This window comes from Pieris brassicae, chromosome 2, assembly GCF_905147105.1.
Source record: "Pieris brassicae chromosome 2, ilPieBrab1.1, whole genome shotgun sequence".
NCBI lineage: Eukaryota > Metazoa > Arthropoda > Insecta > Lepidoptera > Pieridae > Pieris > Pieris brassicae.
The window spans coordinates 7,451,010-7,464,539 of record NC_059666.1 but is presented as its reverse complement, the minus strand read 5'-3'; the positions used below and the strand labels follow the sequence as shown (position 1 = coordinate 7,464,539).

At 32.3% G+C, this 13,530-nt stretch overlaps 1 protein-coding gene across 2 annotated transcripts in view; it reads left to right on the top strand.

Moving 5' to 3' along the window:
- The window catches only part of LOC123720637 (TNF receptor-associated factor 4), a 57,887-nt gene that overhangs the window by 33,712 nt on the left and 10,645 nt on the right, over positions 1 to 13,530 (top strand). Inside the window, exon 1 of one of the 2 annotated variants that reach the window (XM_045677334.1) lies at positions 258 to 517. The exons of the other annotated variant lie outside the window; for it this stretch is intronic. Coding sequence (XP_045533290.1) covers positions 320 to 517 — 198 coding nt within the window. The 5' untranslated portion in view covers positions 258 to 319. Of the gene's footprint in view, positions 1 to 257; positions 518 to 13,530 lie in introns of those variants that run through there. 2 annotated transcript variants of the gene reach the window in all.

Below are 13,530 nucleotides of genomic sequence, written 5' to 3'. Positions count from 1 at the left end.
AAGTATTTTAAATATATTAGTTAATAGCCACATCTTTTAAGAGCTTTACTAATCTTTGTCAAATGCTATTGTAATAATAATAATAGTTACAGTAAACAAATGATTGGTCGGCAACAAACTTCAGGGTCCTCCTGCAACACAGTGGTCACCCACACATATACCCTACCCTACACACACAGTCGGGAATCAACATGAACTCGTCGCAACTTGCACAGGCTGTTTACTTTATGGCATTTTATTCGTTCGCCGGCGTTCGTTGAGAGCGGACGTGTCGCTTGTAGCGAAGTTCAGTGTCGTGTTGTGCTTATGAACTTTCAAGATGGTGCGAAGCTTGTCGCAGTGGACGAAGACGCTTAGCTTTCCTTCGAGGCTATCTCCCAATCGCACCTCTAAGGAAAGCGTTGTCAATGTCCAGCCCAACTCCCCCGGGGTATCGCCTACGCCTAGTGCTTCATCTCTCCCGCAAGGATCGGAAAAAACAATTTCGCCAATACCCATCACAGAAATCAGTCAAATCGTAAGTTCCACTAACCTTTAGTTATTTTTGATATAGTTGATAATACGCCTGCATAATAATTACATTTGTTATTTTTCTAAAGAGGATATTATCTCAAATTTGTCTCTACCCAGGTATATGTACTTGAATTCTGAATCATGAGTACATACAAGAATATAATATTTAATTACATAATTCCTTCATATGCCCAAATCGTCGTAATCTAAGTGGATTGAAGTGTAACAATGAAATATGTTTACAAACAAACAATAACTAGTTCATCCCTTAAAACCGCGATAGCACAGTTAAAACTAACTGGTTTCCCTTTAAAGACGGTGTACGTGTCCGAAATGCAAACCGAGGTACGCCATATTAGCAGGCTATTAAGCTATATCTTTGAAAGGAAATGAACTATACGTGTTTCGTTTCTCACGGGTAGCCTCAAGTGGTACTTTTACCGAGTGGCAAATTTATGTTCCATGGAAGGCTTTGTTTGTAGGTTAACAACCGTGTATAGTGCGCGGCCGGCATTGGTTATACAATAAAGCGGTGTTGTATGAATGTTTATTACAGTGGTAGAGGCAGCCGGTGCGCGGCGCAGCGCACCGTTATATTTGTCCCCCTTGCAATCACCTTGGCAAGGCCGCACAGAGATGCGAGTTTTTGCAAACCATGATACCTAGTACATGACTTTCACCTTTTAATATGCCTTTCTAAATACTGAAGTGTTGGATTTAGGTCTTTCACTAATTTTACAAGTGACGTTTTTAAGTATACCTACAAGCTATTTGACGGAAGCTAAGAGTTGTTTGGCTAGCGACTTGTCCGTTTTTATAACGATCTCGTTATCAATTAGTACGTCGCGTTGTTTAAAATAGATATTATGTCTCATTATTATTAGTTATACCCATTATGTCAGAATATTATCAAACACATATTCAGTTTCGTATGCTCTAATTGTTTACAAATTAGTAAAGTATTGCGTATTAAAATTCATCTAATAACAGACAGACTTTTTTTTTAATTTAATACAAAAGTATTTTAACTTATATACAAAAGTACTATCGCAGCAGCTATAAAACACAATGTCCTAATTTAAAATTAGACAAGCTGTTACACCAACGACACGAAGAAAGTAATAAACTTAAATTTATTTGTCATCGTTAAAATGAACATTAATTTCGAGTGCATTTTTAAAGATATGATGGAAACATTTGATGCAAATGTCTGTATGGAATGCAGACTGCATTTCATTGATAGTCTTGAATACAAAGTCCGTCAATGGTCAGGGCTTACAGATGGCGACTAAAATTGCAGTAGACTTTAAAGATTCAGTAGATTTTAAACGAAATAAAAATGAAAATAATGACTTAAAGTGTCCAAAATAGTTGGATTCAATATAGCCTATAATTTTTAGTTTAGGTTGGAAACTTTTTACATAATAATAAGTAATAAGAAATTTAACAAATTTAAGTTTGGTCAATGTCGCCTTTAATGATAAAAGGTTATTACTATGTAGGTAAAGAATATTGAAAATATTGCATATTTGTGTGGTGGAAATATTGTTTTAGAATTATTTATTACATTATCTTCTCATAAGGTAAGCATAATACTAGTTTATAAGTTAAAAATATATGTGCCTCTTCACGTTAGAGATTACAGTAACTCTACGGTAAACGTATGAGCCAAGAAGCACTAGTCTTCATTAAGTTAGCTCACGACGGACTTGACAATTGACAATCGTGTTAAAGTGTTTAAACAACAGAATCTTTGATGGTGTCGTATGCATCGCAACTCACGCACTAATGGTTGTCACAGATAACTTTCTCGATTAGCGATCAATTTTTTTTCGCGTGATTCATAAAATAATATATTTCTCGCTTTCTCAATTATACCTACCATTGCATCTCCGTGAAACTGGCATAAAAACAAAAATCTTATTACGTTTTAAGCGATTACCTGAAACACGCTCTATAACTTTAGCCCGGAACACAGTCTCATAGCGTTGCAATATTTTATAGGTATTTTATTGTCTGTGGAAAGAACATCTGCGTGTCAAATTCCTGGATGCCATGTGCAAGCTACTGATGGGAAGCGAACCGTGCACACATGACTTTAAAATTACAATTTGAAAATGGAACGCATGGTTTACTTGATAGAAAACTTTTTTAGTTAGTGGCTCATAGTCATCATAATGATATTACACAACCAATCGGTTTTAATCCAACCTATCAGTTATCTACAACCTATAACCTATCAACTAAATTGAGTTTAGTATTCAACTTACCTTGCTCGTAATGTATTAAAATCTTAATTTTAAAGATTCTTAAATCTTCATTATTTAGACATTGTATATTTCAAAAAGTTTAATTAAAAGGACTCTAATGTTAATATTATTTATTAAATTAAGCGTGCGACAAATTATCCACGAGTGAACGAGGGTTTTTACAACGTCAGCTGTTCGATGACATCCCTGTAAAGAGGATCTCTATTGAACCCCATTCAAGAGATATGTCAATGAAGCCTTTAGAATTACCTTGTTATAAAAAAATATCAGCTGTTAAAGAGAAAAAAATATTTAAACAAAGGCAATCACTTCAGAACTATTGCAGGTTTAAAAAAACCAATGCAAATACTTTGATTTATCGTACATATAATTATATCAATTTATATAAAAATCATTTTACCTTTTGTGATACAAATATAGTTGAATAGTTATAATAGTGATCTATGACTATCATTATTACATCAACTAGATTGAAATGTTTATAAAGTAGCAAATAAAGTCACGTCGTAACGCATTTCAACGCGTTGCGTGTGCGCTACGAATCAGTAAATCATCAGTTTTTGAAGGCTGTTGTTGTAATTGAATATACTATCAACCTTTGAACCAGACTCTAGTTACTAGATGACAATTGCAATATTTCTGTTATAAAAAATGATGTTAATTGAAATCGAATGTTCGAGGTCCCAAAAGGACCGTGGGTTAGTAACGCGTTGTGTATCATAAACAAAATAACGCTACAACCTTTTTAGGCATCAGATTTGGGTCTAAAACAAGCCGGTTTGCTTACAATGTTTTACTTCATCGTTCAAGCAAATGTTAAATGCGTACAAAGAAATAAAAGTCTATCCGGGGATCGAACCTACGGCCTCAGGGATGAGAGTTGCATGCCGAAGCAGTGCTGGCCTCGTTTTGGTAATTCATTACAGATTTACGGTCGTATTTTTTTATAATTCACGCTTACAAGCATTACTTGCTCACATACTTACATGTGTTTCAAGAACATCAGTTTATTGATTTTTATTGTTCTGTAATTATAGGCTAACAACCATAATCAAAGTTGTACATTAAATAATCTGGCTAATAATTATAATTAAACATAATTAATATAGATCGTTCTGTAATTTAGCCCTTATTAACATTTCTAACGTCTTTACGTCGCAATCCACCTCAACATTGCGTAAACAATTTTGCAAAACTGCTAAGAATCATATGCTTATCGTTATGTGACTTGAGCAACCGACAAGGAATAACGTTCAATATTTGATTAGGTCAAATAAATATTGATTAAAGGTAAGCATTATCTATACAACATATATTCTTGTAAAACTTTTTTAATATTCCCTGCGATTGATACAAAATGTAACGGATATTTCCAATCTTTAGAAATGTTGAATATACAGTTTAGATTTGTTTTTTTTATTGTTACTCTTTATTAACTTCCTTCAGTGTTGGAATCGGAACCTCTTCAAGGGTAAAGCTTATACCATGGCTTTCTTTCTACATGCTCCTTCTGCTAGCGTAGAAAAAGCACATACAAATGTGACCTGTATTTGTTATCTCTGTTATTGTCGTAAATTATGAATATTACGGAAATACCTTTTACCCAATTGAAACAAATGCGTGACCCGACAACATTGTTTATCTCCGATATCAAAGATAGCCACAGACTACAATAACCTTGCTAACGCAAAAATCTATGTCAAAACGGATTACCTACTTTTGTTTAAAAGAAAATTGATTAATAGAGGCGCGAAATTGGCGCATATTTTATTACACACTCAAGCGCGTCGCGTAATGCTTTTTGTTAAGAAAATGGAAGAAATTGTTGTAAACAGTTTTCAATGTTGTAATTAAAGAAACAAAAAAAATTAATAGGAAATAACTATTTAGTACTGAAGAGCTGGAATCTCTTACATGTATATTTTTACTTAAAAGGGTTTGGGAACCCTTACACAGTATAATGCATTGGTATAATGAAAAATCTCATTTTTATTTTTGATAATAATTATTTTCTGGTATTACATAAATATAATACATTATTGACTAGTTACTAGTCGCCTAGTATCAATGCTACCCTTGAGTCATAATATTCCAATATCAGCGGATGTGTTACATGATATACGGGATATTTCTTTATCGGTGCGGATACAAAAAAATAAGATTGCATTTCCGGGACAGGGATGATAATCGCGTGATTAAATTCCATTTGAGTGAGACAGCTAACACAAATAATACCAAATGTTATTTGAATACGTCCAATAGAGATTCTATACCTAGGCAATCATTAAATAAGTGGTAGAGGGAACGAAGATACCAAAATGTGTTTACATTTTCATGTGTTAGTATGAATTATTAGTTTATTTTGGTGGTGTTTCATCACAGTGTGTTACAGTGTCTCATCTGTAAAGCAGTGAGACACTTCTATCGTTATATCTCGTAATTCTTATATATCTTGTTATGTGTTTGTTTTCTTATTGAATACATAAATAAAGTATTAATATCCCTAGGTATTGGATGTTATAATCGATTTTATGTAAAATAAATTACACGATAAACTCGTTTGTAAATCTGAAAGTATAATATAATATTTATATACTATTTCATTTTAAATCCATCAAATTGTAGATTGTATAAAACTGATGTTGCCAATATCATCTATGTCGAAACTAGAAAACAATGAATTGCCCAAGATTTACGATATACTAGAGAATTCTTCTATTGTTTGGAAATCGTGTATATGAAAAAAGGGTTTACTATAAACACACGTTATAAATTATATTAAAACAGGACAGTAAAAGTTAAGGAAGACTTTTGGTATTAAAAATTATATATTTATATCCTTGGAGAAATATGTTGATATTCCCATAAAAGGTCTCGAATGAAATTCTTGTTTAATAGGCTTTGAGGCCGGCTTAATTTCAATTACGATATGAAAATTTATTGATAACAAGCAGATGCTGCATACCAGGAAAAGGCCTTGGCAGGTGCGCGTGCGCAGATGTTACAACGGAAATTTCGGGAGATTTAACGCACGCATCTAACAGCTGACGGCAAAAAATACTACCTGAGTATAGAGATTTTACATTGATCAGCTGATTCGGCAGCTGCGAATAATAGGCTTTTAATAACCACAATGTGGGGACAGCCACTCGCGGTAAGAATGCAACAAATTTTATGAAATGGACAAGTTACAGATGAAGAAGAATCAATCATACAACTTTGTTCTTGACAATACATATTTATAACAAATAAGAAACTAAAAAGTTTTAAAAATCGCATTGAATGTAAAAAATATTATTTAAAACTAACTTTAAATTATGAAAAAAATACTATAGTTAGCGTTTCGTTCAGCTAGATGATGTTTCAAATGCCATTAGTATAAAAATAAATTGGTCCAAGGTTAATAACGCCTTAATGGCCTTAAGTTTATCTTGACCTCATCCCAAGTTTCGTTTTAACCACTTTTCTATTGCGATGTTGAAAACGTTGCAAAATTTTAATGAAAATTCTCTTTAGGTAGGTTTATTTATTGACATATTAAATATATGTGCCGACTTATTATTTAATTCGTTAAAAATTTACAAAGAGCGCAGTAAATCCTGAGACCCCCTTACATACACACATTAAATATTTAAAAACATTACAATTCAAATATTCAGGATAAAACCTCATTACGTAAGCAATATTATCCACATTGTATATTTTATTAAACAATTCTAGTATGAAACGGTCCGTTAAATTTTACATGATAATTTATTTACATATACAAGTGTGACGCTGTGAAATGGATCATTTTTCAGGGACTAAAACATGACAAGATTTGTTTCGTATCGAAAAGTTTATTTTTGAATGAAAAATACTTAAGTAAGATAACTCGGAAGCTGTGTTCATACAGTGCTTGTTTAGTATATATGTTATTTCGAGTTTATTAGTCATATAGGTGAAATTGATACATGAATAGGTACTGTTTTAGATTGAATATAGGACATTTACCTTCAACAAACATCTTATGTAATGTTACCAATGGATATTCGAGAATACATAGAGGGGAGAACAAATAAGCACGCGGGCCGTACGTTACGATGTTGTTCTAAAAAATCAGCTTATGCAGTCTATAACAAGAACTGTAGCAGCAAAAACTGACCAGCTGTATCATACAAAAACTGTTATAAAAGCTCAAAGGGCCCTCGTATTTATAGATTATAAACAAAGTGCGTCTGTTTTGTATCGAATGTTTGTTGCTGGAGCCCTTTGAGTACCTTTTAACCTTCGACTTGTATATCTTTAACTATTTTTGTAGCTCTCCCTTGATCTAGTAGTTGAGATAATACGTGGTTAATTAGATCGTGGGTTAATGTTGAGTAAGGTTCGGTAAATATTTTGTCTTTTTATATAGTTTTACAGAGATGGGTACATATTGTGTATTGTATTGCGAGTTACAGAGGCGATTTATCGTAGACTAGTTTATGCTTGTAAGACGTCGTTCCCGTGGAAATCGGAGAACACAAATAATACCGATAACAAATATGTTAATAAGTGAAATAATTTACAGAGATTACCTCCTACTATATATTTGACATAAAACACTGCACAGTAATTGTAATTCGAATTTTAAAAATGTAACATAATAACACGATAATGAAACAATGTAATACTGGTATAAGTTTGAAATGATTTATCTGACAAAGCACTCACACAATGGGGAGTTGGTAATTATGCCTCAATAAATCTTTGTGCATCTTAAGCAAATTGATTGACCTATCCTTTGGCTAATTCGGTTTGGTTCATTCAATTAATTTTTATTATATAATTATATATATTTGCGTGTTTATTTTAACTTTATTGGGTTTAATAGAAACGGCCTTTACCACACTAATCGTTTTGATGACGATAAAATAAAATAGTATTCATAATGAAATTATAAGCTACCATTCTTTTGATATATCTGATAATTAGGCAGTTGATTGACATTGATAAGAAGAATTCTCACATTAGTTAATTAGACACCTTCACATTTAAATTGTATAATTTATTATAAAATTATAACCCTATACTTTGATTGGATTTGAATAGGGCTTATATGATTTGAATAATTGATCATTACAACCATCAGTTTTGGTTGGTTTTTTGGTTAATAAATTCTGAACAGTATTTACATGACTTAATTAGCTTGAATGCAAATTAAAAGTTTATATTTCAAATTTTCCTCTTTATTGTGGCCAGTGAAATTCGAATTAATCTTCAAGTGGCCGGATGTTAGTTTAAACTTTGATCGTAATTTGACTGCAATATATTGGACATCCGGTTGGTTTTCCTATTAAAGGGACGACCGTCACAAATGTTTTGATTGCCAGTTAAATGATTAATAAAATACAATAAAATTAACTATCAAATTTCCTTTAATACTATTTGAATACATTTTAAAACTAGACATCAAGACAATATTCCACAGAATGTAAAATAGTGTATTGTTAGATAATCTGTGGTTCGTTCGAACGCGATCGGAATCGCCAAGTACGCCCGATCATTTCGCGTAAGTGTTAACTTGTGGGAGACTTGAAAAATAAGCTCAAAAGTTTAGTCATCGTTTTGTAATGCGTACGCGCACTGCCTTTTAATATTTAATTTTGTGATGACGGTTCTGTAGAACTGTGTGACTATGTTAGCATGTATTCATTGTCACTTCTTGATTTATTTACAGCTACAACCCTAAATGGGTTTTGGCCTCGGACTGCATCAGTGTATTTGATCATTATTATTTCATAGAAGTAGGTGATCATCCAGAACTGACACATCGTTGATTTTTGGATGTATTCCTTCAGCGTACAAGCGAGTGTTAGATGCGCACGTAGAAAGTCCATTGGTGCACCGTCGTGTTTGAACCTACGACCTTCGATGAGTCACTAGCCCAACGCAGATTTCGTGGCCTTGCTAATATAACAATATACATATTTATATAAACGTATATTTTAAATGTATGAATTAATAAAAATAAATTACGACATTTACACCTAATTACACGGTCATAGTATGCAATCAGAATGTAAACAATTGAAATTAAGATTTAAACCGGTAAAGACATCCGTATTTAACACAAAACGTCCTATTCGCATCGCCATTGTTTTGCTTCGTGTTAAGTTTTTAATTGACATACTTAGTTATGTCTATGTAACCTAACAACTGTGGCACTCGTAAGCCGAATGATTGCCGGACAAACTAGCGAAGTTTTACAATTTTATCCGTAGGCAATGGCAATTGAAATGCTTACAATTTAACTTAAAGTAATGAAAGAAAGAAAAAAACTTCATACAGAATAAAAAAGGATGTTTAGTTAAAAGTGACACACGGACACACGAACATAGTGTCAGAACATTACCTTAGTTTAATTCATTAGTATTGTAGAAAATTAAGTCAACATAATATTACTTATAAGCCATAATTATATTAGGTTGAATTGTAATTCATGTAAAGTCACACACTTTTTTGTGAATTTGAAAGTGTACTGGCCCCCATATTAGGATTCTCTGTGTCGTGGGTAGTTCGCCTGAAAGCAGCTAGTCTAGTAACTGTATTTAAGAAAAAGATCCAAAATATAGTTTCAGTTCTATCAGAAAAAAATAAAGTTGACAGTTGTAGAGCAAGAGAAGTTGTAAATTTCGGGTTAGTTATTATTCATTATCAAATTTAAATTGCAATATCTTTTCAAATCGGCACCACAAAATTCGTTCTCACGGATGACCGTGCACGCGTTATTATCTTTTTTTTAATTTACATCCGCGCCTCGGGCGTTAGGGAGCCAAATAGAACAAAACCACCACTTTCGTATGATAGCCATTTGATTGTTCGTATAGTCTATCATTAGGCTGCATTATCTGTTCCTCGGATGCGTAAGCGCACAATGACGTGCGTTAGTTTTATGATTTATTACTTTGTCTATCGCTTTACTCTATTTTAGGCGCATTCGAGATACTCCATGCGATTAGGTCCAATTGCCAGGACGGCATAAGGACACATAATAAGAACCCAAAAATATATCTTGTACTATGCGACTTAACAATACAATACAATTCATTAGCATCTACAAGGAGTACTTTTTTGTCTTTAAATAATAAGATACAAACAGATACCGTTATTTCAACAATATTCAAGTAACATTGTTTAAAAGTAGTGTTTATTTTGGTTACTATACCACAATACGTTAGCTGTAGTCGATTTTGCAAGCCTACTTTGAGACCGGTTTGAGGCGGAGATTCGCCTCGGACTGGCACGGAGACGCCAGCCAGCGTGAAATGGTTTTAATAATCTTTATCAATATTGCTTTTATCCTTTTTGCTATTTACATTAATGTCGTTAACCTTGCTTACGCCGTAAATATATATTATTTTTCGTTAATTAAGACTTGACGATTCTCAGAAAATATAACTCAATTTATGAATATCTTAATTCTTTGTCCATTTGTTGTTTATACAGTATTTGTACTATAAATAACATATTGTTTATAACACGCATATATACTTTACAATAATGCAAAAGTGAATGTTTTATCGCGCCAGATATTTGACAGATAAAATGCACTAAAATATATATATACATTTTAGATAAAAGTCGTTATAAGTAAGTTTTACCGTTTATTTTATAGTTTAATCTCCTACGCAAGTAAACATCAATTTTCCTGTAACATGGTAACAAAAAATACATTTTGTCGAAATGATGCCCATAAGTAGAAAAGCAGTAGAGGTCAGGTGGATACGTGGGTGACCAGGTGAGGCTGTATATAGGCTTTAATTTAGTTAATTTGTGTACTGGCTGGCAAATGACGTGTGTTATAAAAACATCTTGTATAAATTTTGTGCAAAGAACAAGTGTTGTGATGAGTTACGTCGTTGTTTTTCATGATTTCCTAGAGGTATATATAATTTGTATAGTATTAACTTTAACACTGCAATGTGTGTTAGTTTTGTTATAAAACACTTAGTCAACGCCAGTTGCTATTTCCATTACTTCGAGTTCTGCAATATGGACTTGCAGAGTAAAGACTTATAGTGTTCATAGATTATAGCAAAGTTTTCGATACTAGTTTGTTATATATATCTGTAATTTTTAAGGTGATTTTTAATATTATAACGTTGACAAAAAAACAACTATTAATTATATTTATTTTGAATACTTAATGTAGCAAATTTGTGATTCGTTGTGTATCTATAGAGACATCCAGATCCAGAGATAATTTACAAGAATATAAGAAATATCACGTTAATTCTAATTAATTGCGTAGTCAAGAGTCTGGATTATCTTTTGTTCAAATAACATCTTCAGAATTTATGTGTTTATATTATATAATACACAATTTAAATTTGACTCTACTTAATTCTAAGAAGACATTACCGTCGACTCGACAATTAATCGTGGGAATTTGTATAATTGCCACAACTAACAATGAATTCTACGTATTTCTTGATTTTTTGTTAGCTGTTTATCAAAGGTTAAATTTCTTGTCAGTTATTCATATTTTGTACACATTTGGCCATATTTGTACCCAAAACGGCCGTATGATAAAAAAAATGGAATACCGGTACTAGAACAACAGGTTAGATTCTGACATGTCAAAACATGATCTGAATTCCTATTCATGCATATTAGGACAAAAACCACGTGTAAATTCGTAGGCTGTATTTCTTTTCGGCATTATATTGTTAGTAATTTTATTACGTGAATGGAATTCATGCATCAACCATGGAAAAGAGCAGAAATTTGAACTATTAAATTTGTTTTAAACCTCCGTGTTATTTCTACAATAAAAAAACGTGTTGCGTATTAAGAACCTCTGTGATTCATTCAGTTGGCTAAAATATATGTATTACTATCAGGAAAGAATATTAAATTCGATTTTGTATTAGTCACTATGTGACCAGTAAGTGTATAAAAGATGCCGACATCTTGATAAACACTTTATTTAATGTAAACTGTTATTTATTTCGTAATCCTAACATAAATTATGTATAACAAAAAACAATTAAAATAATGATAAAAACAAAAATGGAATACAGATTATGTATTTACAAAAAAGTTGAAAGAATTAAATAAAAAACAATACATTAAACGTTGCGTGATGGTGTACAAGTGAGGGTATGTACGTGAGGGCGATAAATCGTATTGTTTTCGTCAAAAGTCAAAAATTATTGATATAACTGTTATTTAACACTTTTATCATATTTTACTTTAGTGAATTATGTTAGTTGTTAACTACTTATTAGCCTTATTTTTGGCTAGATGGTTTATTGATTTGTCTCAGTGAAAGCAATTTAAAAATAAATACACAAGCTACCAATACCTCCAAAGAAATATCTCCATACACAGTTTCGTCGATTTTCGTTATGTTTATTTTGTAACATCGGTGCATCAAAGGCACGTGAATGTCTAATAACTACGTAATAATAGATGAAACGATTCTGATAAGATGTGGGAACTGTGGGAGCTTACATTCAATTAGTGTAATCAGATGTAAACGTTTACTTTGAACTGTAATCTTAAGAAAACAAAACATTATTGCATACTCCATTTTATTATACGCCTTATCTCCTATTACCGAATTATAGTGTTTTAGGAGATTTCGTAGTTTACTGCGATGACACAGATTTCGTTTCTAGGTATAGTGAGTTATCGTCTATATTAAAAAATATATTTCTAGCAGATTACAGTCTATCATTATACCAAAACATTTATTCGTTTATTTATAAGAGATGTTTTGTCTTATATAGGAAGACATAGGATAGTATTATGAAAAAAAATTACCACCCCAATAAAATACAATATCCTGAAATTTAAAAATGCTGGTATTGTAATATGTGTGTATTTTATTTTAATAGTAAAAGATACTTCATGCCCTCTGCAACCACAAATTAGCATTATGTTCTCGCAGGAAGTGTTAAAATATTTGGTGTATAGTATTGACAAATGAATCACTTTGAAATGCTATGACGCGGTTAGATAAGGCGATCTTCTTGAAACCCTCATGTAAAATAAGGGGAAAAGTATTTGAATAACACGTACTGAACTGATATCGATACAAACTTTTAGGTGTGGGTCTTAGATTACAGTATCAGTTCCGTGATCATTTCTGATAAGCAGGTAGATGATCGACCGTCTGTGCTTAACCCTCAACTTTTTGGTTCCTAAGCCGTTTTCTTCACGATGTTTTCCTTCACAAGAGAGCGTTAAATGCGCACATAGACGGAGAGTCCATGGCACAGCCGCGAATCGAACCTACGATCCCAATAATGAGTCGCACGTTGAAAACCTCTAGGCCAACTCGGCTCTATAACACTTATCGACTATTACAATTGATCTGCGATTAGCGAGGAAAGTCTATTTTAAAGTTATAAAACCTGCAACCAAAAAAAAGCAATTCGATAAAATTTTAATATCACATCTCATTTTCAGTAGTCTCTATTTTTTTAAACATAATAATAGTATTAACTATTAAATCAACTCTCGTAAAATAAATAACAGTCCTTGTCCTAAAATAAATAATAGTTAACAAAGTTATTTGAACCGTAACGCAGCTATTACGTCTTTTAGCACTTTACTACGAGGTTAACTCGTCGACTATATCGTAATATTGTCATCGCTCCATTTTTATTGTTGTGCCTCTCTCTATTTTCATATGAACGAAGAGGATAGATATTAAGTAAAAAGTATAATAACGCTATCCATTTATTGAGGCTGCATTTGTTTAACGTTTTCAAAT